Source organism: Caretta caretta, chromosome 3, assembly GCF_965140235.1.
Source record: "Caretta caretta isolate rCarCar2 chromosome 3, rCarCar1.hap1, whole genome shotgun sequence".
NCBI classification, from domain to species: domain Eukaryota; kingdom Metazoa; phylum Chordata; order Testudines; family Cheloniidae; genus Caretta; species Caretta caretta.
In genome coordinates this window covers 135,492,104-135,518,756 of record NC_134208.1, presented here as the reverse complement: position 1 = coordinate 135,518,756, position 26,653 = coordinate 135,492,104, and the positions used below count along the sequence as shown (strand labels likewise).

The window sequence follows — 26,653 nt, the reverse complement described above, 5'->3', positions numbered from 1 at the left end:
GCCTGCTGGGGACAGTCTGGCCTGTCTGGAGAAAGAAACCTTGGTGGATAAAGCCTGTTGCTTGTTTTGCTAAAAGCACTAAATGGGTGTGGCCTGCAGCGAATGTCTGCCTTGTAAGCACCATTTTACAGATGGGGAAACTGAGGCATAGAGCAGTTACATGACTTATCAAAGGTCAAACAGCAAATCAGTGGTGCATTTGACATTAGAAACCCAGGTCTGGTGCCCTGACAGTTTGAGTTGAACACTGTGTTGGCTCACATGAAGAAAGGTGACTTCTGTTATGTCCAGGATCCCAAATTATTGTTCTGGTTTCTGCAAAATTAGCCATGTTTAAAGGATAACAGATATGCCTTTTGCTGCCTTTTCCCCCTTGATTGCTATTTTTTAGGAGGGCATTTATTTGGTCTCAGTGGACCAATATGCTTATCACTGTAACTGCATGCCTTCTGGATGTACCTGTTGTATTTGTCATAAGTTTAAAAAAAAAAAGTACAGGGTAGGGATTTTGACAGTTAGGGAACTGTGGTGTGTGTTGAAGCACAAATTTATTGACAAGAGATGTGTTAATTAGCTGAAGCTGGTAACAGTGCAAATGCACCCTAGAGCTAGCAATGCTTTTTTCTGTTAGTGTGTTTACAAATCTTCTTAGAGGAAATTAACATGGCATAATTGCCTCTTTGAAATTAAATGTTTCAATGATACTCTTAACAGGAAGAAAAGGAGTACTTGTGGCACCTTAGAGACTGAAATAGGACTGTCTGAATCATAACTCAGTGAAAAGTTTTCTACACTTTTTCTTAGAATTCATTACTTAGTTTGCTTCAGTTGTATTGACTAAATTGCATGGATTATTGGAGCTTTTTATAAATATCTTCTTCAAAAGCAGTTTGCATGATTATTTTGCTCTTAAGTTTCAGACTAAATTGGGCAGTTGATCGGACAGGGAAGTGGCAAGAACTGGAGTATCCCAGTCCAGCATACCCTGCCTTTGCCTGTGGGTCTGGTTATGTTATCTCCAAAGACATTGTTCAATGGTTGGCAAGCAACTCTGAAAGACTCAAGACATACCAGGTACTTAAGCCCCATGCTAAAAACCCCAGAAAACCTTAAGGTCTCCCACTCCCCCTACCCTTTTCTCACACCACACCTTTGATTCTGGAATTAGATTTGTTAGCTCTGGCTAATTAGTAGATTTTTATGTTGAGAGAGATGTGAGATTAGGAGCTCCAGAGTTCTAATCCTACTTTTGCATTGGCTCCTTGTCTAGTGTTGGAAGTCACTGTGACTATATTTGCCTTAGTTTCCTAACCTGTAAAATCCACCATTTTAACACACAGCTTCCTCAGGGATGTTGGGAGGAGTGGGAGATATTTTTAAGAGATGCTTAGAAAAAACTACATTTAAGAAATAATATAAATAAAGCTAATATTTTACTTGTTCAGTTAGTGGTAACTGCACATACATGGTGTACAACAGACTTTGGTTCAGAATTTCATAGTTGGGAAATAATTAGTTGGAAATGCACCAAGGCTAATGTTTGTTTTTGAAATACATCTACAGGGTGAAGATGTGAGTATGGGCATTTGGATGGCAGCTATAGGGCCTAAGCGATATCAGGTGAGCAAGTCTGCAGAAATTCTGTTTTTCCTGGTACAGTAGCATGGCTCTTAACCCAAGTTGGGCAGCCCCTGGAAAATACAATTTTCCTCATCATGGAAGGCATTCCTGCAGTAGCTGTTTTAATGCATGAACAGGAGTTTCAAATGGGTTTTTTTTTTAATCCATACGAGTAGTTCAATATACAAACATTTCCATCACACCTTCTCCCAGTTAATTACAAAATAATTCTTTCTGGGTGCATACAGGATAAAATCTTTAACAGATTACTACTGGGTGACTTCTAATTAAATAACTTTTCAGTTTCTGCTATCTTGCACATATCAAACTAACCTCAGGTGGAGGGGTTATACGAATACATTGTTTGGGGCACTTGTCTTTCCAGTTTCCATCAGCACTCCTATTAACAATAGTTTGTGCAAGAGTTTCTACTCAAGGCTGATTGGTTAACCAGACACTCAGTGGTAATGTGTAAGAATATAGGAATTGCCTGACCAGATCAGACCAAAATGTAAGTGCACCCATCCCCACATACATATTGAGACCATTATGGAATTATTTGATCCACAGGAAAATTTCTAGCACCTATCAGTCAGGGGCTGGCTGATACCTTGATGCATCTGTAAGCTGTCTGATACTTGACCTTATTGTGTCTGTTCTCAGATTAGCATAAGAGCCTTGCAGAGTTTTATTTATATACACACTGCCTCTGTCTACATTCTGTTAATTACTGGCATATTATTAACAAGTGTCCCACACCATGAAATACTGATTTCTGATAGACTGTGTGTGTGTGTGTGAGAGATTTAGTGAATGTAAAGTACTGTCCCCTTCCAAAAAAGCCCACTGAAATCATTGTCTTTTTAAACAGGACAGCCTCTGGTTGTGTGAGAAGACATGTGAAAAGGGAATGCTGTCTTCCCCTCAGTATTCTCCACAAGAACTGACAGAGCTCTGGAAAGTGAAGGAATTATGTGGAGATCCTTGTAGATGTGAGGAAAGATGATAAAGACTTGTGGAGATACACAATCAGGACGGCTAAGGTGGTGTTTAATAGTGGAAATTTCACCTATAATGTAATTAATATTTGCCCATCCATTTTGATAAAAATTGAGTGATCCTGTCCAGAGAAGCATTTTTCTATAGGTGAGGTGTTAATCTGACAAAAACCAGAAGTTTGACTTTATAAAAAAGGAAATTATCTTAAAGGACTATTGGTAATTAATGTGCACATAAAGCTCTAGATTTCTATTAGGATGATGATAGGTGCAGAACCACTGGTATCCATGAGAGTCAGCAGGTGCAAGGTTCCCTGCCAGCACATCTATTTACTGGATTAATGTAATCTGCAAATTGGGGGGGGGGGGGGGGGGGTGGTAAATGGTACTTGCTCATGTAGGGTGGGGATAGTTATCTTTTAGGATTTATATTGAGGTTGTGTATACTACTTAGTGATTTGGATGAGATTATGATGCAAGATATTAAACTTTGCTTATACCAAATCTTGAACTACAGCAAATAATATAACCAGATTCAAAGGAATTTGCATCTTTCTGATAACTCAGTAACTATCTAGATAAAGTAAAAAGTTTAAGCAACATACAGAGAATATCCATTAAACTGTATAGCTCCACAATATGCTGATAAGTTATTTTGAATAAATCCTCCAATTCAGCAGCTTAATTGTGATCTTTTTCCCCTCTAGATGTGTAAATAGGATATAGCAACAAGATCAGAATATGGATCTAAACTTTCCACACCCCATTCTAGGTACCTCTCTCTAGAGCGTGGTGTTACATAAAGTATTCCTTGAGGGAAAAAAACAAAGCTTAAAGTTATTTTCTCTCTCACTTAAAGCAGAGTTTAAGTGTCCTTTTCTAGTGCAACAGCAGTTGTCTTTGTAATCTAAAATCTCATGTGACTTTTACAAATGTCACATGAGATTTTAGATTACATGTTCTGAGTAAAAGTGATTCTTCTATAGAAATTCGCTGCACAAGACCTCATGCTAATCTTCCATTTAATCTGGGAATTTAAAAGAATCCCTGCAATTATGCACCAATTTTTTTTAATTGAAAATATACATGTAGGAGTTACAAGCAAATAGCCCTCTGTCCCAGTTTATGAAATCCACATTAAATATGTACAAGAAGAGTGGCACAAATTGCAGATGCTCTCCTGGGGTAGCCTGTGGGCTCCTCTTCCGAAGTTGCATGTTAAAAAAAGTTACCACCGTACTAAGATAGAGTCTCCATTTTCTATAGAGTAAAACTGCAAGGGCTTTAGGTCATTTTCTAGTTCAATTTCTTTGCCTTCCATCTAGAAGAAGAAAAAAAAAATTCATTCGATGAGGCTCTTTTAAAATGTACACACTCAGGCAAGTCTCTTTTCCCCGGCCATCTTTCAAGTCCAAAGGAGATGGATCAGGCCATGGCAGTCAGTGAGAATCTGGCTTTTAGGGCCTTTGCTGGCCTTTAAGTGAAATCTGTTTCATTCTATAGTATTTTAGAATGCAATGTTGACCTTTTAAATACAACTTATGTTACTTACTTTAGAACTTTCATAGGACAATTTCAGCTCTGAACCAGGAATTTTAAGTAGACGATACAGCAAGCCTTTGACCTTCTGAATAGTCATAGAATCTGTCAAGAAAAATCAAGTAACCTGATTATGTACTTACATCCTTGCAGCCAAATATGGTTTTATTTCTGAATCAACTTCGGTAGACTAGACTGATAAGTAACATGCTACAACCTAAAAATATTTTCATCCAACATAGCTTCATGATTTATTTTTCCTTTCATGTCTAAGTGACCTTTAGTATAGTTTTCATACCGACCACTCAGATTTTGGTGTGATTTCTTTGGCACCAGGTGTCTCAACTTTCGAAGCACAAAGAAATCAAGGTATGTTTCAGGATTTAATTAGTTCCAACCAAACTGCTAGTAGTGTTATGGATTGGTTCATAACATAGTGCCAAGGCGATATTTTTATAATGGAACTTTGAGTAAGTTCAGTTTGTACAAGAGAGATTTCCCTATGTGTGTCTGGTACAGAGTTATTGAATTCTTTTTTCATTCTTTGAAGCTTTATCTGAAGACACAGCAATAGTGAGTTATTTCTGTAATATCACACAATGTATGTAGAAAACTATTTTTCTATCAAACATTTTTGTAAAAGTTGTATCTGATTTTATGCAACTTGTGATAATAAATGTTTTTTATTTTAGAATAAAAACTGAATAAGTCTTTCCTCATAGAACAAATTCAGACATTTAGTATGTGTCTAAATATTTAACAGCAGTTCTTCCCTTGAGGTTTAGCTAGGTCAGTAGAACTCAGACCTTCAAAGCCTTGAGTAGAGCTGATGATGTGAAGAGGCAGGAGAACGTTCTAGTTTAGACATAACTGAATATAAGGTCTACTTATAATAGTCATTGCTGTATGTCATTTTCTAGAGAATCTCCTTTCATTAGATTAAATTCCTGCCTTAGTCTTCCCTGACTATTCTAAACAGGCAAGGAACACAGAGTTGATGTCCAAGCCATAAACTTAGCAAAATTTCAGCTCCATAATTTGGAGCATGTCGCCTATACTGAAGATGAATATTTTTTGTGCATTTACAATATCATGCTCAGAGAGCCCCCCAAACAGCACAGAAACTAATTTGGGCTACAATGCTATCACTACACAAAGCATAAGATTCAATTTTTTTGTTCCACTTCTGGGAGACTACATATAAATACCTTTCCATCAATCACATTTACTTACAAACAAGTCTGAGGGCAACCAAATATTAGTTGTACTTCTACTTTTTATAAGTTTAAGGTTAATATGAAATTATTTATCAAATGCAGAGAGGTTGGTAAAATCATACAGGTATCCCTTGACTGAATCATGCGAATTCGTCATTGGCCACTCAAGTCTTGTACTGTATAAGCATCCGCTAGGAACTGGACTGACTATAGCTTGTTTTCCACATGTTACTGTACAGCCATCATATGGTAATGACTGTCATTACTAACCTTGAGGTGAAAGGTTGCATATCCTGCTAGCAACTCCTCCACCAAAAACTAGCCCCAGTAAAGAGAAGAAGTTGGTCTTTGCCTCCTCTCAGCAGCATTCTTGCATTCTGAAGCAGCTGCCTCCAGATTTCTTCAGGAAAGGAAGCATTTTAAAAAAGGGGGAGGGGGAAAGACCACAAAGGAACTGCTGAGGCATTGAAACAAACAATTAACATTCCTGTTCTTACCTGGTAGTTTCTTCTCTATGGGTTTCTGATCCGGTTGGTCTGGACATTTAATTGTCAAAGCTTTAAAAAAAATTAGACAAAGTCAGTCACAATGAGAAGTGTAACTGAAGTTTGAGTACAGTTTCATTATATGAACTTTAATGCCTGGTACCAGTGGATCTAATTTCTGTTTCTTTAAGTGTGAATACAATTTGCATAAATCCTGCAGGGAATTCCAACTTAGTAAGTGAACATGCCAGTTAGGATAGATCAAATGTTCTAAAGTCATTCCTCTCCCCCCCCCCCCGAGAGGGACATGATTTTTTTTTTTGCTCAGTTGGGAATGCACATCCCAGAAAGCTAAAACCCAGGCTGCCATTCTCCCAAGCCCCCAATAAAAAGGGAGGTTGTTGAATATTAGGCAGCATTTTTAAAAATAAATTTATATATATAAATGCCCTTCCACATACCAAGGTTTTTAAATGTGATTGACAGAAGTACCCCTGATTTAGGACTTCCGTTCAAGTCAGCAGAATGAAAGCTTTTGTTTCCCATTAGACTGGCTAAATCAATCATGGCTCCCTACCTCAAAATTTAAAAATGCTCTGGTTGGAAAGGCAAGGATAATTACATTCAACTGTAAGGCTGAGTCTCTGAAGATATTAATCTGACTGGATTCTGACTCTTGGATTTTAGCTCCATAGCCCAAGGCAGGCTGTAACTACTAGCTCTCACAGACCTTAGAATCATAGAATATCAGGGTTGGAAGGGACCTCAGGAGGTCATCTAGTCCAATCCCCAATTTTTGGCCCAGATCCCTAAATAGCCCCCTCAAGGATTGAACTCACAACCATGGGTTTAGTAGGCCAATGCTCAAACCACTGAGCTATTCCTCCCCCATGGATCATAGTGTTTTCTGGCATGCATATGGGGGATAAGGGGACATGAGGGATCAAAGTAGCCCAGTCTACCCTACCAATCCTTAAAGCATACCATGGTTATAATACTTCCTATTCACCCTCCCTGCTATATCCTGAAAGTCTGCAGGGATCATACTGTCCAAAATTCACTGATGTCTCAAAAAGTAATACATCCAGATAAGTCACAGTTGTACAGTCTGCAAAGCAGCTACATGGGACCAGAGTTAAGGCTGTCCGAGGAACCTTTACAAGGGAGATCCTGACACATGCCATGCTAATAAAGCTGGAAATACATCCCTAAAACCTTTACTATCAGTTTGTTTCTGGGAAGTGTATTCAACTTCAAGATGAAGTGGAAGGCAATTTTTGTGCCCTTTACTGTTCCTTTTTGGTGTACAAATTGGCTTCAAAGGTACTTAAAGCACCTCTTCCTTACTACTTTAGGGAGAGTATTTTAAATGCAAAATAAATTATTTTATTAATTTCTGGCCTCTTACTTAGCAGCTGATTTTTCAGAATGAAAGGCTGTTGTCGTTTCAATTCACCTTCTTCAGGAGCACCATATTCTGTTAAAAAACACACAAAAATGGAATTAACAAACTAGATTAGCGGGAAACAGAAGGTAAAAACAAAAGAAAGTTGTGTAGAATTTTAGCTGAAATATCTTTCTCTGGTTTAAGTCATCACATAGGAAAACTTCCCAGTAATCATCTGTGGGACAACATGGTATCCAGATCATGCAATGACCATGAAACTCTACTGCCTCTCACTGTTATTCTTCCATAGAAGCTAAGCAGTCCTGCTTTCCAGAGTCAAGCAGCTCAGTAGCTGGGCTCCTGCAGTGCTGTGAGCTAAAAACATCAATTAGCAGATCTCAACTCCTGTAAACATAATAATACTGAGAATAATTTCACTTATTTTCAATAATAACCTTTTTAAAAAACAGAGGCTTATTGAGAAGATTGTTTAGCATGGAACAGCAACTTGAATACTGGGCATTTAAAAAGCAAAATAGGATGCCTGAAGTATTCATGTTTGTCAGAACCCAGAACCCTTTTCCAGCTCACATCCATTTCTTAGGAGCAGTGAGAGCAACCCAGGAACAAACACAGGTCTGTGTGTAGCTGTGGCCAGCATGCTTCTCTGCTTTGTGTATTTGTAATAGCATATATCTGAACAATGTTATGGACTAATTAAAGAAAACCAAGCAAGAAGGTAGTTGTAAAGCAGGGCCAAGGAACTGCAGCACAAACGTAAGGGTCACAATTTAACAGCAAGACAGAGCAATGTAATTCAAAGATCAGTCTGAGGAACTGGACACCACAAGCCCTTTGCGAACTGAAAAACTGACTGATTGAGAAGGCAGCCTCTCCTACATCTGTCTCTTTACTGTAGTGGGATATAATCAGGGACAGTATATAGACACTGCCACTATAGATACTGAAGGAAAATGGAACAAGGAGCTACTTACTTAATGGGAAATGGAGGAATAGAATTTGGCTGGATATGCAAGAAATCAGAAGACAACATACACAAGGAGCTATTTGATTAACTCTACAGAATCTCCTTGTCTTACAAGAAATTCAAATCACTTAACCTACAGATTGTTGGAGGAGCTGCCAGGGCATAGGATCATATCTCCAGCCTGGTGGAGTGCTCCTTTGGCTGAAATTTCTGGAAACAGTTACTAACAGTCATTAAGAAGGACAGGGATGCAACCTTATGCTCCGAGTGTCCCTAGTCTGTTTGCCAGAAGCTGAGAATGGTCCACAGAGAATGGATCACTTGATGATTGCCCTTTCCGTTCATTCCCTCTGAAGCACCTGGCATTGGCCAATGTGCTAGATGGACCATTGGTCTGCTCCAGTATGGCCCCTCTCATGTTCTTACGGGGAGACCCCTTAGAAATCGAACAGAAGGTCCTGGTAGGCAGGTGGGCTGTAAATAGCTCCTTAAAGTCAGTTTGCCTTACTGCGCAGACAGTACAGGACTTTTTTGCGGTGGAAATCATGACCTGCAGCACGGCACTGAGTATGACAACTTAAGGGTATTTCTGTCCTGAAAAAACTATAAACTTAAAGGGAAAGGAGCAGAGTGGCAGTGTCAGAGGGCCGTTTTGGAACTAATTAGAAGCAGTAACGCTGGAGATTGGGATAATGACTACAGGACCGTTTACTGTCCTGCACACTGGCCTTTTCCAAACCAGTAGGAGCACGTGGGCAGAAAGGTCCTTATATTGCTTGACCTTGATTTGTTTTCTTCCTTTCTCTTCAAATATGGTAAGTTGAAAAAATAAAGGGGGCCCCCAGAACAGAAGGACAAATAATTAAAAGATCTCTGCCACCCCTGTACCCTGAAAACATCAGAACATACATAATACCAAAGCAAGGAAATTTTCATTTCACCTCCACTGTACTTACTAAGGCAGAGTAACTGGTACCTAGGATGAGCAGCAAGAAATTCCTCATTTGGTCTGTCTTTGTCTGGATTCTGATTTCCACCAGCCGTTATCCAGTCATTGCCAAACATTTTGCGATAGTCAAGCTCTGCTCCCTTTCTTTCATCAGGAAAGATCTATATTGACAAGTACAAAACACTTACTGTGTCACTAAGCTACATTTCCAAAAAACCCAAGTTCAGGGTCCTTCAAAAGACAAGATTGCTAGATATTAGTTACTTGTATGTTCAGCACCTTATAAAACTGCAAAGAGTCTGAAAAAATCTCAACTTCCACAACTGATTCAGACTCAGTTTAGTCAATGTCATCAGTGCACTCAGAGTACAGTCTGAAAACAATATCATGAGGCATGAAAGCTCAGAGCTAAATGATTTCTTAAATATGGAACAAGTCATGGGGTTTTGAAAGTTCTCTTTTTATTTTCAAGATCTCCCAGCATCAATTAATACAATGATACTGTATTTTGAAAAGGACAACACCGAGGTTGTAATGTGTACATATGTTATAATTTCTGACCTGAAAAGGGGGAAAGAAAAATGGCAATTTACTTTAAATGGTTTTATTAAACCTATTTAAGTCCTATGTTGGGGGAGAAAGATCCATTTCTGACATCTACAGGACTTAAGGTAAATTTTTCAAAAATACCTAAGTGTCTTGCCCAAGGTTACAATGAGTTAATGGCAAAGCCAGGAACAGAATCCAGGGTTTCCTGACTCTGTCCATTTTCAAAGTGAAGATTTCCAGCGATACACATGCATTCATTCAGACAAAGGAAGAAACTCCAGACACCCTCCCACTTTCCAAATGCTTTTACAGTGACACTTTTTCCAGAACTTTTTTTGTGATTAGTTGAGAAAAAAAAAACCACCACATACCTCAGATTTGTTCAGAACCTTTAATTGACCTATTTTGGCAATGATAAGCTGTCTCACTGTCTCTGGGTTCTTCTCTGTGCCCATCAAAGGGTTATTCTGACAGTGCAGTGACTGCAAACATTGTAGTTTATCAAGCTCATTGATAAACGACCACTGGAGTGAAAAGGGGAAAGAATTGCAAAACTGGATTTTTTTAAAAAAAGAAAAATGTCTGAACAAAACAGCACACAGTCCTGACAGACTCTACCCACACAATGACCATCATCAGTGACACTTCTCTTCTGTTAGCCGACCCTAATCTTTTTTATTTGTTTGAATTTCAACACAACCTACTTTACTGAATGCCACTTTCATCTTACTTCACTTAGCTTATAAAAATGAAAGACACCTTTGAAGGAACTGAAAGATAAACCGGTGGCAAAGCAAACAGGACATGCAGGGAGTGTTCAGTGGGTGTAAATTATTGATGCATATTAGAACATCAGCATTCCAGAAAGGCTTTCTGTTCATTGTATGTAGAGATTCCTGGAATTGAGGTGTAAGCTTGGCCTAGATGTGACATTGCTTTCCATGGCACAGTTCAATTATTTTGAGGGCTTTCTGTCCATTTTAATTTTGAAGTGCCTCCTAGCCAATGCATTCAGAGCATGACTGGCTATAGAAACCCATTAATTTAATATTATACTGGGGGATCACGTGATGCAAGAGGTAGCAATGTTCTGTGCAGGGTTAGATGGTGAAGAGAGACTAGAATTGCAGGGAATCATGCTGGAGAAGGTACAGCAGGGGCCTAGGCTAGGTCTACACTGCAATTAGAAATCCAGAGCTGGCGCATGTCAGCTGACTCAGGCTCCTGGGGCTTGGGCTGCAGGCCTGTTTAACTGCAGTGCAGATGTTTGGTCTCGGGCTGCAGCCTGAGTTCTAGGAGCCTGTGAGATGGGATGGTCCCAGAGTTCAGGCTGCAGCTGGGCCCAAACATCTGCACCACAATTAAGCAGCCCCATGAGCCCGAGTCAGCTGGCACAGGCCAGCTGCGGTGTCTACCTGCCATGTAGACATACTCTAACAGAGCAGGTTAGAGACAGATGATCAGGATCAAGATATGAAAGGTCAACTGAAAAGAGAAAGTTTGTAACATATGGTCATGGATGATGAATTGATGAGAAAAAAATAAAGGTCTAGGAAGGATGAGCAGGTACAGCATGTATGTGCATAATGTATAAATTAAGAAGGGATAGGAAAGTGGAGTTCAGGAATTAGAGATAGTTCAGCAGATTTGGCCTCTTGATGACTGAGTTTAAAGAAGCTAGGTAAGTGAATAAGAGAATTTGAGATGAAGGCAGATTATGTTATGGGTAGGCTGAAAAGTGATAGGGTTCATTTGAACTTAACATTTCCAAGCTCTCAAACCATGGAGAGGGATTGGAAAGAGCAATGTAGCTGTGACCTAAAGATAATTACAGTAGGCGTTCATTAGTAGCACTATATCAGTGCCCTTTTGCTATGTTACTCCTAAGCAGCTGTTGCTGTTATGGGGAGTGTCGACAATTCATAGTAGTGAAAGTGTTCCTTGGGGAAATGGTGCTTGTACGTGGCGGTTGCTCTTACAAGGTGTTGCTGCAAACAAGCATCTATTGTATTATAATGCCACTTCTGGAACATGAGCATTTGTATTTAATTTTAATTTATCAGACAGGAGATCCAATTCATTCTCAACATGTACATTTAGTGAGCAATGATTTTGCCAATTTCTAACTACAGTTAAGTTAATATATCTATATAGAAAATACAAGCTTTCCCAATAATTTAAAAGGGCACCCAAACAGTAGCAGTGCATCTATACTCCCTAGCTGTCACCTGATTCCTATCCAATTTAATGCTCAAGGAACTGCACATCAGGCGTGATCATATTTTGTCATTGGTTTAGCTTAATGAATCATTTTAACCACAAGAACATTGTAATCCTTAAAAGAATAATTCAAATCAAAGAAACATACCTCTCAGGATACAACACTTTCTTTTGGTATCCTGTAAGCCTTGCTATCAAAGGTCACGTGGTCCAGTTCCCAATTAACCTTTGAGTAAATTGGAACGACAACCTCAAAGCCCAACCCTGAAAAGTGCTGAACATCCTCTACTTCCACTAAAGAGACGATGCCCCTACCACATTATGGGGGCACTAGGACCCAGGTGGTGCCCCTCACATCTGACCTCAGGGGAAAACTGCAGAGGAGCCAGCCAAAGACTCCAGCCAGTTGAGGAAGAAACAGCCAAAGCAGGGACCTCTAGGCTACACTACACTACAAGAAGGATGTGGATAAATTGGAGAGAGTCCAGCGAAGGGCAACAAAAATGATTAGGGGTCTGGAACACATGAGTTATGAGGAGAGGCTGAGGGAGCTGGGATTGTTTAGCCTGCAGAAGAGAAGAATGAGGTGGGATTTGATAGCTGCTTTCAACTACCTGAAAGGGGGTTCCAAAGAGGATGGCTCTAGACTGTTCTCAATGGTAGCAGATGACAGAACGAGGAGTAATGGTCTCAAGTTGCAGTGGGGGAGGTTTAGATTGGATATTAGGAAAAACTTTTTCACTGTGAGGGTGGTGAAACACTGGAATGCGTTACCTAGGGAGGTGGTAAAATCTCCTTCCTTAGAGGTTTTTAAGGTCAGGCTTGACAAAGCCCTGGCTGGGATGATTTAACTGGGAATTGGTCCTGCTTCGAGCAGGGGGTTGGACTAGATGACCTTCTGGGGTCCCTTCCAACCCTGATATTCTATGATAGGCATTCCAAGAATTTCCTACAGTTGAAACTTTCTCTGCTCACTAGCTGTTTGCTCAAACACTCCCTCTCCCTCAGTCTCTCATCTTAGCTTCACTCCACACCCACCCCTCTCACTCTCTACTCCCTTGCCCCATCCCCTCGCCCCCTTCCCTTTTCTTTCCATTTAGCTAAATCCATCCTAAATAAACCACCCCCCTCCCCCCCGCCCCAAAAAAAAAAAAATCATGAAACTAACCTGCCATTTGCCACCATCACATTGTTCACTCTGCTTCCCCCACCCTGTGTCAGTCTGGTCTAATTAGCAGATAAGCTCGGCAGGGCAGGGCAGGGCCTCTGCCTGCACAGTCTGAACACTCCTGGCTGGCCTATAGGCACTACCATAATAATAATTGTAACTCATTATTAATCAATCATGGTTAAGTGAACAGGAGAGGAGGACATAAAGCACCTTTCAGCATGGGTCCCTTCTAGGGTTTTCGATTAATCGCAGTTATCTCACGCGATTAACTCAAAAAAATCAACTGCGATTAAAAAAATTAATCTTGATTAATTGCCGTTTTAATTACACTGTTAACAATAGAATACCAATTGAAATTTAAATATTTTGGGTGTTTTTTTACATATTCATATGTATGGATTTACAACAATTACAACACAGAATGCAAAATGTACAGTGTTCACTTTTTACTACAAATATTTGCACTGTAAAAAAATGATAAAAGAAATAGTATTTTTCAATTCATCTCATACAAGTACTGTAGTGCAATCTCTTTATCGTGAAAGAGCATCTTACAAATTTAGAATTTTGAGTTACATAAATGCACTCAAAAACAAAACAATGTAAAACTTCAGAGCCTACAAGTCCACTCAGTCCTACTTCTTGTTCAGTCAATTGCTAAGATAAACAAGTTTGTTTACATGTACGGGAGATAATGCTGCCCACTTCTTATTTACAATGACACCTGAAAGTAAGAACAGGTGTTTGCATCGCACTTTTATAGCCGGCATTGCAAGGTATTTACGTGCCAGATATACTAAAAATTCATATGCCCCTTCATGCTTCGGCCACCATTCCAGAGGACATGCTTCCATGTCGATGACACTAGTTAAAAAAATGTGTTAATTAAATTTGTGACTGAACTCCTTGCGGGAGAATTGAATGTCTCCTGCTCTGTTTTACCCACATTCTGCCATATATTTCATATTATGGCAGTCTCGTATGATGACCCAGCACGTTGTTCATTTTCAGAACACTTTTACTGCAGATTTGACAAAACTCAAAGAAGGTACCAATGTGAGATTTCTAAAGATAGCTACAGCACTCGACCCACGGTTTAAGACTCTGAAGTGCTGTCCAAAATCTGAGAGGGACGAGGTGTGGAGCATGCTTTCATAAAAGTCTTAAAAGAGCAACACTCCGATGTAGAAATTACAGAACTCGAACCACCAAAAAAGAAAACCAACCTTCTGCTGGTGGCTTCAGACTCAGATGATGAAAATGAACATGTGTGGGTGCGCACTGCTTTGGATCGTTATTGAGCCGAACCCGTCATCAGCATGGACACGTCCTCTGGAATGGTGGTTGACGAATGACGGAACATATGAATCTTTAGCTCATCTGGCACTTAAATATCTTGCAACACCAGCTACAACAGAGCCATCTGAACACCTGTTCTCACTTTCAGGTGACATTGTAAACAAGAAGCGGGTAGCATTATCTCCTGAAAATATAAACAAACTTGTTTGTCTGAGTGATTGGCTGAACAAGAAGTAGGACTGAGCAGACTTTTAGGCTCTAAAGTTTTAGATTGTTTTGTTTTTGAATGCAGGTTTTTTTTGTACATAATTCTACATTTGTAAGTTCAACTTTCATGATAAAGAGATTGTACTATAACTTGTATTAGGTGAATTGAAAAATACTATTTTGTTTTTTACAGTGCAAATATTTGTAATAAAAAAATAAATATAAAGTGATCTCTGTACACTTTGTATTCTGTGTTGTAACTGAAAACAACATATTTGAAAATGTAGAAAACATCCAAGAATATTTAAATAGTATTCTATTATTGTTTAATCGTGAGATTAATATTTTTAATTGCTTGACAGCCCTAGTCCCTTCATATCCTTTTTCGGGAGAGTATACGTATAATATAAATAGGTCTTTTGTACACGTGCCTTTCACAAAAGCAATGATGATGCAATTTCCTTCATCAAATAAGAAATGTGATAAGCTGGTAGCACAAGAGTAATGTTTCACTTAGAAAGGCAATGGAGAAAACCATGAATAAGAACTTAAGAATGGTCAGACCAATGGTCCATCTAGCACAGTATCCTGTGTTCCAACAATGGCCAACAGCAGGTGCCCCAGAGGGAATGAACAGAACAGGTAATCATCAAGTGATCCATCCCCTGTCGCCCATTCCCAGCATCTGGCCCAAAGAGTCTAGGGACGCTTCAGAGCATGGTTTTGCATCCCTACCCATCCTGGTTAATAGCCATTGATGGACCTATCCTCCATGAACTTATCTAACTCTTTTTTGAGCCCTGTTAGAGTCTTGGCCTTCACAACATCCTCTGACAGTGAGTTCCACAGGTTGACTGTGCGTTGTGTGAAGAAATACTACCTTTTGTTTTAAACCTGCTGCCTATTAATTTCATTCGAAGACCCCTAGTTCTTGTGTTGTGAGAAGGAGTAAATAACATTTCCTTATTTACTTTCTCCACACCAGTCATGATTTTATAGACCTCTATCATATCCCCCCTTAGTCGTCTCTTTCCCAAGCTGAAAAGTCCCAATCTTATTAATCTCTCATCATATGGAAGCTGTTCTTATACACCTAATCATTTTTGTTCTCCTTTTCTATACCTTTTCCAATTCCAATGTATCTTTTTTGAGATGGGGTAACCAAATTTGCATGCAGTGTTCAAGATGTGGGCATACCATGCATTTATATAGAAGCGTTATGATATTTTCTGTCTTATTATCTATCCCTTTCCTAATGATTCCCAACATTCTGTTTGCTTTTTTGACTGCCGCTGCACACTGAATGGATGTTTTCAGACAACTATCCACAATTACTCCAAAATCTTTCTTGAGGGGTAACAGCTAATTTAGACCCCATCATTTTATATGTATAGTGGGGATTTTTTCCCCCAATGTGCACTACTTTGTATTTATCAACACTGAATTTCATCTGCCATTTTGTTGCCCAGTCATGGCAACTCATGAGACTTTTGCTCTCTGAGTAATGACAAGTTTCTTATTTGACTGCATTTCGGTAACTTGGGAGGAGAAAATAGTATTGCATAGGACAAGCAATTTAGAAACCAGTTGGGCTTAACTTTCTGGTGCCCCTCTAACTGCCAGAGCAAGAAAACAGGCAGAAAACAGCAGCCTGTATCAAGAGGCTAGACAACATCTGACGAAGGCCTTCGTCCTCGGCCTCAAATACATCATCACTGGAGGAAGAATAAAAGAGTAAACATTGCTAGCCACATGACACCATTGCTTGGAATGGAGAAAAGAGTAATAAACAAAACCACATCACCAAAACACTACTGTTATTAATGCTAAAGCCACAATTCTTCCCACACTAAACCGTGCAAGTCTCTAAGATTTTAGAATCGCAGTCCTTACCTGCTTTTAACTTCTTGTCCCAGCTTCAAATTGAAATTGTTCAATGACTGAGTAATAGTATGTGGCACTCCTAACTGGGAGAATCATGATTCAGGCTCGTACTTCAAACAAATGGACAGTATCACAGAGCTATTCTGCAGAAATGGTAAATTCATCTATCTCACAGTCCTCCCATATGACAAGTCAGACACCGTGGGAAAGACCTACACTATACTAGACAAGTCATGGATTCCAAGGAGAGAAGGGACCATTGCAATCATCTCATCCGACCATCTGTATAACACAGAACTTCCTCAAAATAATTCCTAGAGCAGATCTTTTAGAAAAAAAATCCAATCTTGATTTTAAAATGGTCAGAGATGGAGAATCCACCATGACCCTTAGTAAATTGTTCCAATGGCTAATTACCCTCAGTAAAAAAATGAACACCTTACTTTCAGTCTGAATTAGTCTAGCTTCAACTTCCAGCCATTGGGTTGTGTTATGTTTCTCTGCTAGACTGAAGAGTCCATTATTAAATATTTGTTCCCCATGTCAATTCTTATAGACTAATCATGTCACCCCTTAGCCTTCCCTTTGTTAAGCTACTTAGATTCAGCTCTTTGAGTCTATCACAGGCATAGTTTTTAATCCTTTAATATTCTCATGGCTGTTCCTGAACCCCTCCAATTCCTCAACATCCTACTTGAATTGTAGGCACCAGAACTGGACACAGTATAGCAGCAGTAGTTGCACCAGTGCCAAACAGAAGTAAAATAACTTCTCTACTCATAATCAAAAGTCCCGTTTGTGCATCCAAGCATCCTATTAGCTTTTTTGGCCACAGCACCACACTAGGAGCTTATATATTCAGCTGATTATCTACCGTGACCCCTAATCTTTTTCAAAGTCACTACTTCCCAGGATAGAGGCCCCCATCACGTAAGTATAGCCTACATCCTTTGTTCCTAGATGTACACATTTACATTTAGCTGTATTAAAACGCATATTATTTGCTTGCACCCAGTTTACCAAGCAATCCAGACCGCTCGAATCAGTGACCTGTCCTCTTCGTTATTTACCATTTCCGGGTCATCTGCAAACTTTATCAGTGATGATTTTATGTTTTCTTCCAGAGCACAGACGGGACATTGTCTAGATAAAATTCTGTTTTTCCCTTCACCAGTTATATCTATTTCTAATATCACCGCCGTGGACTATTAACACTGAAAAACCATTTTCAAATCCAATATAAATTTTTCACCATTTGTTTGTTTACTTTTTGCAATTCACTGAAGCACAAAACAGTGAAACTCTATAGGTCTATCAATTTAACTTTCAGGTACTCAAGCACTAGAAGAATGCTGAAGTGTTTGGGTTCCATTCATTGCATGGGAATGGCTAAAGGCCAGAAACAGAGTTCTCTGCAATGTATTTAATAAATAAATAAATAAACAAACAAATCAATCCTCTCTGGTAAAGCTGAGTTTTGAAAAGCTTTTTAAAAATCTAACTAAAGCTAGATGTTTGTCAAAGAATTTGACATAGGCTTTTTCCCATTACATAATACATAATCAGAGAAAATGAAAAAGCAATTTTACAAATTCTTGTTAAACAAAAAATTAAAGTAATGTGAAAGTCACCAAAAACCTTTCTTACTTGCAATATTTTATTGTCATCTACTGCAAGACGTTGTAATAACGGAAACATTTTAGTCTTGCATCCTAGGAAAAGGAGAATAAATTTAAAAGACATCAGTGAAGATCTAAATATAGAAATATAATACAGTGCTTACTTTACTTACCAAATCCAACATCAGGAAAGCGTATAGAAGAAATTCCAGTGTTTGAAAGAATTAGTTGTTCTAATCTGAAATTTAGAAGTTAAAGTATGTCTGTTAGAAAGATTTTAGTAAAAATACTAAAGTTTTTATGTGATACAACCCATGTTAACTTTTTGACAGCAAGCCTTGTGATTTAAAGAACATTGTTACCAACTTCACAGCTGGTAACCAAGTTTAAAAGGCAGTTTACAGAAGGACAGCAGTGGAGTTCCAAGCTTTCAAAATGGCAGCTTGCTTTGGAGGTACTAATCTTCAGAATGGCTTGATTTTTTCTTTAAAATAGTTTACTGCTCCCTTCCCTTATGGGCCTTATTTTTGGTATAAGAGTTTAAGTAACTTTGCAACTTATCATTTATCAGGTTCCACATATTTGAATGGACACAGAAGTAGATGAAGTTGAGTAGAAAGAAAACAGTATTTTTTCCTAAATCATATACCCAAGTGCAAAGTGGCATTTCACACCAGCTCAGCACTGTAACTACCAAGATGCTGCTGTGCAGGAATCTATGGAACAAGATGTTATCGCTACAAAAGATAACCTAAACCAAAAAAAAGGCACTTTAAATTCACAAAGACAACATCCACACAAGGAACAGCAGCAGCAAATAATTATACTAGTGTAGGTATGTTGGTAAATACCCCAGTGTGGACAAACTCTTCGGCTTGGTCTATACTTAAAACTTGTATTGGCATAGCTACTGCAGGATGAAAAACCACGCCCCTGACTGACACAGCTATGCTGACAAAATCCCTGTTGTAGAAGCAGCTATGCTGACAGAAGAGGGCGTCTGTTGGCATAGGTAATGTCATTCGCGCAGATGGTGTTCCTACACCAGCAGAAAAACTCCTTCTGTTGGTGTAAACTACATCTACACTAGGGGGTTATGCCAGCATAGCTATGCTGACATAGGCTCTGTAGTCTAGCCATCGTCCTAGTGTTAACTGGGAAAGGAGCAGGAGGTGGGTGGAAGTACCTTCTTCCGTGCGATCGTAGGGATTAAAAGTGAGGCTCTGCCTCCATCGCACTCTAATCACTTTTTTTTTTAGAAGGAAGGAGAGAAGAGAGGAAAAATCTTGTGGGATCCTTTCATGTCCATGGCTAAAAGACAAGAGCTGCCAGCCAATTAAACATTCTTGGCTACATGGCCACCTATAAAAATCTTCTCTGATTGACTGCATCCCAATTAGAATAGTAATCCATTCAGTGTGTTGCCCAACCTCATTTCCCAGAATCAGATGGACATATAGGAAGGGAGGAAGGTCATATGCAGTTATTTAATGCATTTAATAACAACTGGCATTATGTATCCACTACCAAAGAATTGCCCCCCTAAATCAGGAGCAATCTCCAAAGCTCCTTATCATAGGAAGCCCATACAGGTTCTAAGAGCTAGTTGCCCTGAAAAGGGTTTTCTCTAGGATATGGCTCTATAATTGCAATATCTGAACTTCAAACTGTTGTGTAAAAAAAAAAACACACACACACTAATTCCATAAATATCTTAATAAAAACATGCTTTAATTAAATCTTAAAATAAAATTAAATCCTTCCCCAGATTATGTTAAATAGTTCAGATACTCTTCACAAAAGAGCAAAAAAACCTTAATTTTCAAAATTCTGTAACCTTCACTACCAAGGCAATATTATCATGCTTCAAACCACTAAGCATATGTGAACGAATCAATTTACAGAGCATGACAAAATTTACAGTAAAAGTTCTTTAACAATTACCTGGGAAGATATGCTATTAGCTGCAGTTGACTTCCATCAATTAATTGGTTGTTTGAAAGGTCTAACAATTTCAAGGTCTGTAGAACGTTAATGGGTCTGTAAGCATTACAAAAAATGCAATTATGTTTTTAAATTGTTTTAAAATATTTACATTCATATACACACAACTGTATAATAAAATCAGTGTGTTCACACACAAGTGTCCCAGATCACACAGTATGTTAAAATCTCCTTTGCAAGATTACCATGGTAATGGTAATTTAACCCACAACTGGAATTTAGTTTAATTTTTATCAGACATGTCATATAACTTTATGCATACAGGATATTAATCACAAAAGGATGACTTTAGCATTTAAAGCTAAGCCTCATACCTTTCTAAAACTGTAATATCATTGGAAGCAAGGTACAATTCTTCAAGTGCTGGCCACCCTGGAGCACACAGAAGAACCTAATAGGAAAACTTCATTTAGTATTAGTAGTATAACTGTATATATGCCAGAATCTGTGCATCATATAAATTTTACTTAAAACACATTCAAAGTATGCCATAACTATCTAAAATAAGCTATCTGGAATACTGTTTATTTCAGGTTTCAGAGTAGCAGCCATGTTAGTCTGTATCCGCAAAAAGAAAAGGAGGACTTGTGGCACCTTAGAGACTAACAAATTTATCTGAGCATAAGCTTTCGTGACTAACAAATATATTTGAGCATAAGCTTTCGTATTTTATTTCAGTAACCCTTCCTATTTAATAGTAACTATACCTCTGATCCTGTATCTCATCTGCTAGTACAGATAGATGATAGTCACTAGGATTCCACACAGCTACAGGATTCACAGTTACTGGACTGGAATCCATATTTCAAAAAGAAAAGGCTGCAGGGGAACCGACAACATTGCCATTTAAATTGTAACTTCAGGACAGTGTCACCCATCTTCCCCCATTCTGTGAACCACCATTTTCCATTTGGATTTTCATGTTTGGTTTACAAAATCAAGAACTTGGGAAAACTCTAAGGTTAGCCAAACAAGGCTTTTTCTAAGATATCGGGCTCTGAAAAATCTCCACTATTTTCAGTGGAACTATGCCAAATTGGCTTAGCCTAGAAACCTCAAGATTTTATTTTAGTCCTGGATGGGATCTAATGCACAGTATTATTTCTGATAAAGGCAGGTTGACAATTTAATCTGTCACTTTTAGGCCAGGCTTATGCTAGGGAAAACGCCCACTGCTGATACCCCTCGGCAGCAACAGGTCATCTTCCTAGTGTACACAAGGTGTAAGACGAGGGTAACTAACAGGAAAAGCAATTTGCACGTTTCCATGCATGGAAACAACTCAGACTTTCATTTTCCTATGTTGTATCTGAGTTCATAGAAATAGGCTCTATACTACCAGATGTTTGTCTGCTCCTTTATAAATACAAGCATATTAAAACACCTACTATACAAAGTGATGCCAGAACCACATTTCATAAAGAATCTCAGTATGGTTATATCAAAGTGGGTCAGTCACATAAAAATAACTTTAAAAAAGTCAGTGTTCTGATCTATATTAGAAAAGTTGCACCAGTATAACAAACTGAAAATCAGTTTGCACAAACACACACCCCTAATGCAGACACATTAGAACCAGGTTAAACTTCAGATAAACTAAACCTATTTAATTCAGTAATTTACCAAGTTACCAATTTAACCTGGTTTAAGTGCGTCCGCATCAGGGTTTCATGCCAGTGTAACAAGAATTTTAGACTGATTTAATTATACCGGTGCATCTTTTCTCTAATATAGATCAGACTCAGTTTTGGAAGATTATATGATCTAGTGTAACACCCTTACACTAAGTGTAAGCCCTTATTATGTTTTTACTGACCCATGTAACCAAATGACTAACAAATAAAAACAATTTACTTCATAAATGTAAGAAGCTCATTACCTCTGCCCATGTTACTCCAGTTCGATTAAGTGCCAGAACCCTCAATTTACTAAGTGTACAGGTTATAGGAGCAGATGGAAATTTCATCTTGTTTTCACTGTATAAAAAGAATAAACAGGTTCTTATTTCTACAGCATAAAACTAAATCACCAATTTAGAATTTCATATTTCAAAACAAAAAGGAACACATAGGATTAGAGAGGCACATTGTCAAGGACTTTGTATATTTAAATATTTTCCAACCTATTTAGAAAAATGCCTTGGTAGTTTGAGTGCAAATTCTTTCCTTGCAATTAGTTAAAGTACTGAATTCCTTGCAATTTAGTTAAAGTACTGAAGCTGAAGGGGTTAGTTTAAGTACCGAAGCATTAAGGTGGGAAAAGGGAATTATTTGTTACCAGAAATAAAAGTGACAAGTCAAATGTTGGGCCTATCACCCTTGACACTGTATCTTAGGAAACAGATTAAAATGAGGGTTGCAGCAGGAAATTCTTAAAGAGATTCATCTTATGACAAAATGTCATAGAGATTACCAGACCTACCCCACTTAATGCTCCAGTAAAGAATCTACATTAATTTGTCATTTTGTTAAAAATGTCTTTTTTATTGTTAGCAGCTAGACTTTGTATTGTACACTATTGGAAAAATGCAACTCCTGCTCCTATGAAATAGCGGTATAATAGAATATGGGCTCTTCTTGTAATGGGAAAGCTTTCACACCAGATATGTACACAAGAGAAGCACCAAAAAGAGGATAGGTATTTAGAAACTTAGCCACCCTTTTTAGCATACTCAGAACAGGAGGACTCCCCTATCAGCAATCCAGAATCTTTAGCCAGGTTCTTTCAATACCTTGTAAGAACATAAGCACGGCCATACTGGGTCAGACCACTGGTCCATATAGCCCAGTATCCTGTCTTCCAACAATGGCCAATGCGAGGTGCTTCAGAGGGAATAAACAGAACAACTAATTATCAAGTGATCCAACCCGTCATCCATTCCCAGCTTCTGGCAAACAGAGGCTAGGGACACTTCAGAACATAGTTTTGCATCCTGAATAACTAATAAGTAACGTTCAGTGTAGTATGCTAAGGTTTTATTTTAACTTTGCCTTAATAAACTAATTTTTTTTAAAAAAATTAGAACTAAATAGTATGCATAAATGCCAGAACATTGATAAAATAAGGATTTTAAGGACTCAGAGCCACAGAAAAATGCTGACATTAAAGAGCTTATTCATGGTGCCATAGTGTCCTTAAACTAACTCTAGGTCCTATTTCCCTCCAAGCATTTCTTTCCTCTGGGCTTGCATACAGAGGGAAAATTACCAGAAGAGCTATGTCAGTACAGCAGTATAGATATGCAGGTAAATCTCCCCATGTAGACAGGCATTTAGAGATTTGATAGCAGGGGCTTCCCCAGTTTTCATCTACTCTCACCCTCCCCGCACCAGAATTGTTTTTACTACAGTTGTGTATCTACTTCCAACCTTTTTTAAAAAAAATTGACAACTTCTGACAAAAGGGACAAATAAATCCAAAAATTCTGTTTGTGTCATAAGCACCATTTTTATACAATCCATTTGAATCATAACTCCAAAAAACACACTATAAATCTGGATTACAAATTTTAAACACTCAAGGATTAAAACTTTATATCAGAGTAATTAAAAATAATTATCTTATTTTTCCTACTGATACTAGTCAAGGCCCTGTATACCCTGCAGCAAACTGGGCCTAAATCCTGCAGCAACTTCATTTTGGCAGCATTCTGGCGCTGAATTCTGCGAACAAATGGAAAATCTCCAATAGCTTCAATTTAAAAGTTGGGGTCTTTTTTTAAACTGAACTAAGTAGGAGAAGGAATACAGTCAGTAAACCATTCCTTTTTTATTTTGATATTAAATTCAGTTTATTGTATGTCACCATCAAATTTCAGTTTGCCTCAGGTTTTTGTATTGACACAACTACATTGTAGAAATTCGCAAAAAGAAAAGGAGTACTTGTGGCACCTTAGAGACTAACCAATTTATTTGAGCATGAGCTTTATTTATTTATTTGAGCATGAACATCTGATGAAGTGAGCTGTAGCTCACGAAAGCTCATGCTCAAATAAATTGGTTAGTCTCCAAGGTGCCACAAGTCCTCCTTTTCTTTTTGCGAATACAGACTAACACGGCTGTTCCTCTGAAACCTGTCATTGTAGAAATTGACCATGGAGCCCTTGGACGCTACTATGGGGACAACTGTGACTTTTGACACAGAGAAAGGTATGGAAGATTTTTGGTACCCAGGAGTCTTTTGGTACTGGGGGAGTGCATCTTGTCTTTCCCTACCCTTATGGGATAGGGGAAGAGGCAACTTAATTTGGGAGTAAGGGAACCTGCACTCCTAATTCCCCAAATGTGGAAACCATGACAATAACCAGCAGCCATACTATCCCTTATCCTAATACTTTGCTATTTCTTCCAACAATGATGGGTAACATTAGCTGAATATTTCTACTTAAAAAGGATCAGCTTTCAAAGTGTTAATGTTAATATTTAAACATGTTTGAGTTAATATACTCCATGCTGATGGACGGAGAAGTTTGTCTATGAGTTATGGTTTCAAGCTGTCTGCTTACAAACTCAGGAAGACCACAATGTATCAGTTCACATTTGGAGGTTTTCTTAGAGTTTGTGTCAGGGGGTTGCCCTATTTATTTAAATAAAAGTTAAGATTTCACAACATAATTCTATTGCAAATTCCTTGGCCATGAAATTATGGAAAAAATGGAGCCCCATCAGAAGTTGTTCTCCTGAGAGTAGGTTCCTCAGTGAAAACTCCAGTCTCAGCCTCTTCAACAATCAGCATGCGTGTATTACTCATGGATGGCAGCTGGAGCCTCCCTTTCGACAGGCTAGCCCCCGGTTCTGCCCCCCCTCCCCGTGGCCAAAGCCCCAAGACACCCTGCCCGGAGGTGCCCCGAGGGCCCCCGCACACCTACCTGAAGGTGCCCCAGACCAGTCGTGGTCATGCCATGCCTTCCCCACCTCCCCCCAAGCCACCTCAGGGAAAAGCGTCTTCCTGAAGCTTTTGACATATCCCATGCAGGTTCAGGGGCTGCTGAGGAGGTGGTATTTACTACTCAGCTTCCTGGGTTCATCAGTAATCTCACTGGAGCCCAGGTATATTACTGATGAACCCAGGAAGCTGAATAGCACATACTGCCTCTCAGCTGCCTTGCAACCTGCCTGGGGAATAATAAAAGCAAAAACTTCCCCCACCAAACCCTGCAACCGGGGGTCCGGCAGCAGCCTTCTCCTGCCTATTATACCTGCCACCCATGGTGCAACTAGTTATAAACTAACTGGTCAACCGCATGTCTCATTTGGAACCAGAAGTCCGCAATGATGCAGCAACAGAGACAAAAAAAAAAGCAAATACAGTACCGTACTGTGTTAAATGTAAACTATTTTAAAAAGGGAAAGTTTAAAAAAGATTTGACAAGGTAAGGAAACTGTTTCTGTGCTTGTTTCATTAAAATTAAGATGGTTAAAAGCAGCATTTTTCTTCTGCATAATAAGTTTCAAAGCTGTATTAAGTCAGTGTGCAGTTGTAAACTTTTGAAAGATCATAATGTTTTGTTCAGAGTTACAAACAACCTCCATATCCGAGGTTCTACTGTACCTGAAAAATACTACTAGACTCATACAAAATATGAAAAGGAGCACATCTCCAAGGCTCCAGTTTCCTCTGCCAAAATTACAAATACAAAAATTAGATTGCCCACAGAGCATTGAAGTCCCCTACCTTCAATTCCCCGTCCATCTCATTTCTCTGCCTAACAATTAGGCAGGCCTGAATACCCATATAAAAGTGAGATCTCAGCTCCCACTTAGCTGCCTCTACTCTTCTCCCCTAAGGGTGGGGGGTTTAATGTGCGTAGTAGGAATGTGCAAACACATCAATATTGTCATAGATATTTCCCAGCAGGTTTGTCACTGTGATCCACTAGCATTCTTTCAGGTCAGGTGTGGACTGGGTCCCAGAGAAATCAAGGCAGTGCCCCTGAAGCATTTGGGATACTTCAGTTTGGTGAAAGATGAACATTCTGAATAAAACATGATGCTCTAGATAAAAATCAGACTCTTGAACAAAAGCGTACTGGGACAATGGGGCGGGGGGGGGGGAATAAGCAGCACCAGGAGATAGAATCCCAAGACGCTAAAAACAATTCAACAAAAGGAAAACAAGTTTGTTTTAAAGCATTCCTACATTAAAAGAGAAAACTCTTTAAGTTATCAACTTTAGAATACAAGGAAAAATAGGTCTGGAAAAACAACAATGAAAATAGATAATTAATAAAATTAGCTAGTCTTAGTAGCTGCCAAATGAGCTCCCTCAGTGAGGATGAGAGTGTACATCCAAAAGGCTTGCAACTGTCACCTTAATTGCAGTAAGGTGGTTTAATGTTTTTCACTGTGAAATTCCATAGTGCCCACCTTCCCATTCTGAGTCAAAGGGATACTAACAACTTGATTTTTTTAAGTCTAGTTTCTAAGAGAGCACCCTTTAAACAGTATTTTTCTGAATATTTTAAAAATAGCTTTTCTATAAACCTTTTTAAGGGTTTTTCAGCCCCCTGTTGATGTTT

General features: G+C 38.8%; 2 protein-coding genes across 4 annotated transcripts in view; one reads left to right on the top strand and one right to left on the bottom strand.

The window, feature by feature from the left end:
- B3GALNT2 (beta-1,3-N-acetylgalactosaminyltransferase 2) overlaps positions 1-4,857 on the top strand; it is a 40,642-nt gene extending 35,785 nt beyond the window's left edge. The window contains exons 10-12 of one of the 3 annotated variants that reach the window (XM_048843821.2): positions 921-1,074; positions 1,564-1,620; positions 2,492-4,857. In XM_048843821.2, coding sequence (XP_048699778.2) covers positions 921-1,074; positions 1,564-1,620; positions 2,492-2,626 — 346 coding nt within the window. In that variant the 3' untranslated portion in view covers positions 2,627-4,857. Of the gene's footprint in view, positions 1-914; positions 1,075-1,563; positions 1,621-2,491 lie in introns of all 3 variants that reach the window. The other 2 variants (XM_048843820.2, XM_048843822.2) reach the window with 2 other exon arrangements.
- TBCE (tubulin folding cofactor E) overlaps positions 1,761-26,653 on the bottom strand; it is a 55,089-nt gene continuing 30,196 nt past the window's right edge. Inside the window, exons 7-17 of the mRNA XM_048843818.2 lie at positions 22,016-22,112; positions 20,451-20,527; positions 20,077-20,172; positions 18,306-18,370; positions 18,161-18,225; positions 10,104-10,256; positions 9,191-9,344; positions 7,268-7,336; positions 5,872-5,931; positions 4,171-4,262; positions 1,761-3,939 (exon numbers count right to left, since the gene is read on the bottom strand). Coding sequence (XP_048699775.2) covers positions 3,847-3,939; positions 4,171-4,262; positions 5,872-5,931; positions 7,268-7,336; positions 9,191-9,344; positions 10,104-10,256; positions 18,161-18,225; positions 18,306-18,370; positions 20,077-20,172; positions 20,451-20,527; positions 22,016-22,112 — 1,021 coding nt within the window. The 3' untranslated portion in view covers positions 1,761-3,846. The remainder of the gene's footprint in view (positions 3,940-4,170; positions 4,263-5,871; positions 5,932-7,267; positions 7,337-9,190; positions 9,345-10,103; positions 10,257-18,160; positions 18,226-18,305; positions 18,371-20,076; positions 20,173-20,450; positions 20,528-22,015; positions 22,113-26,653) is intronic.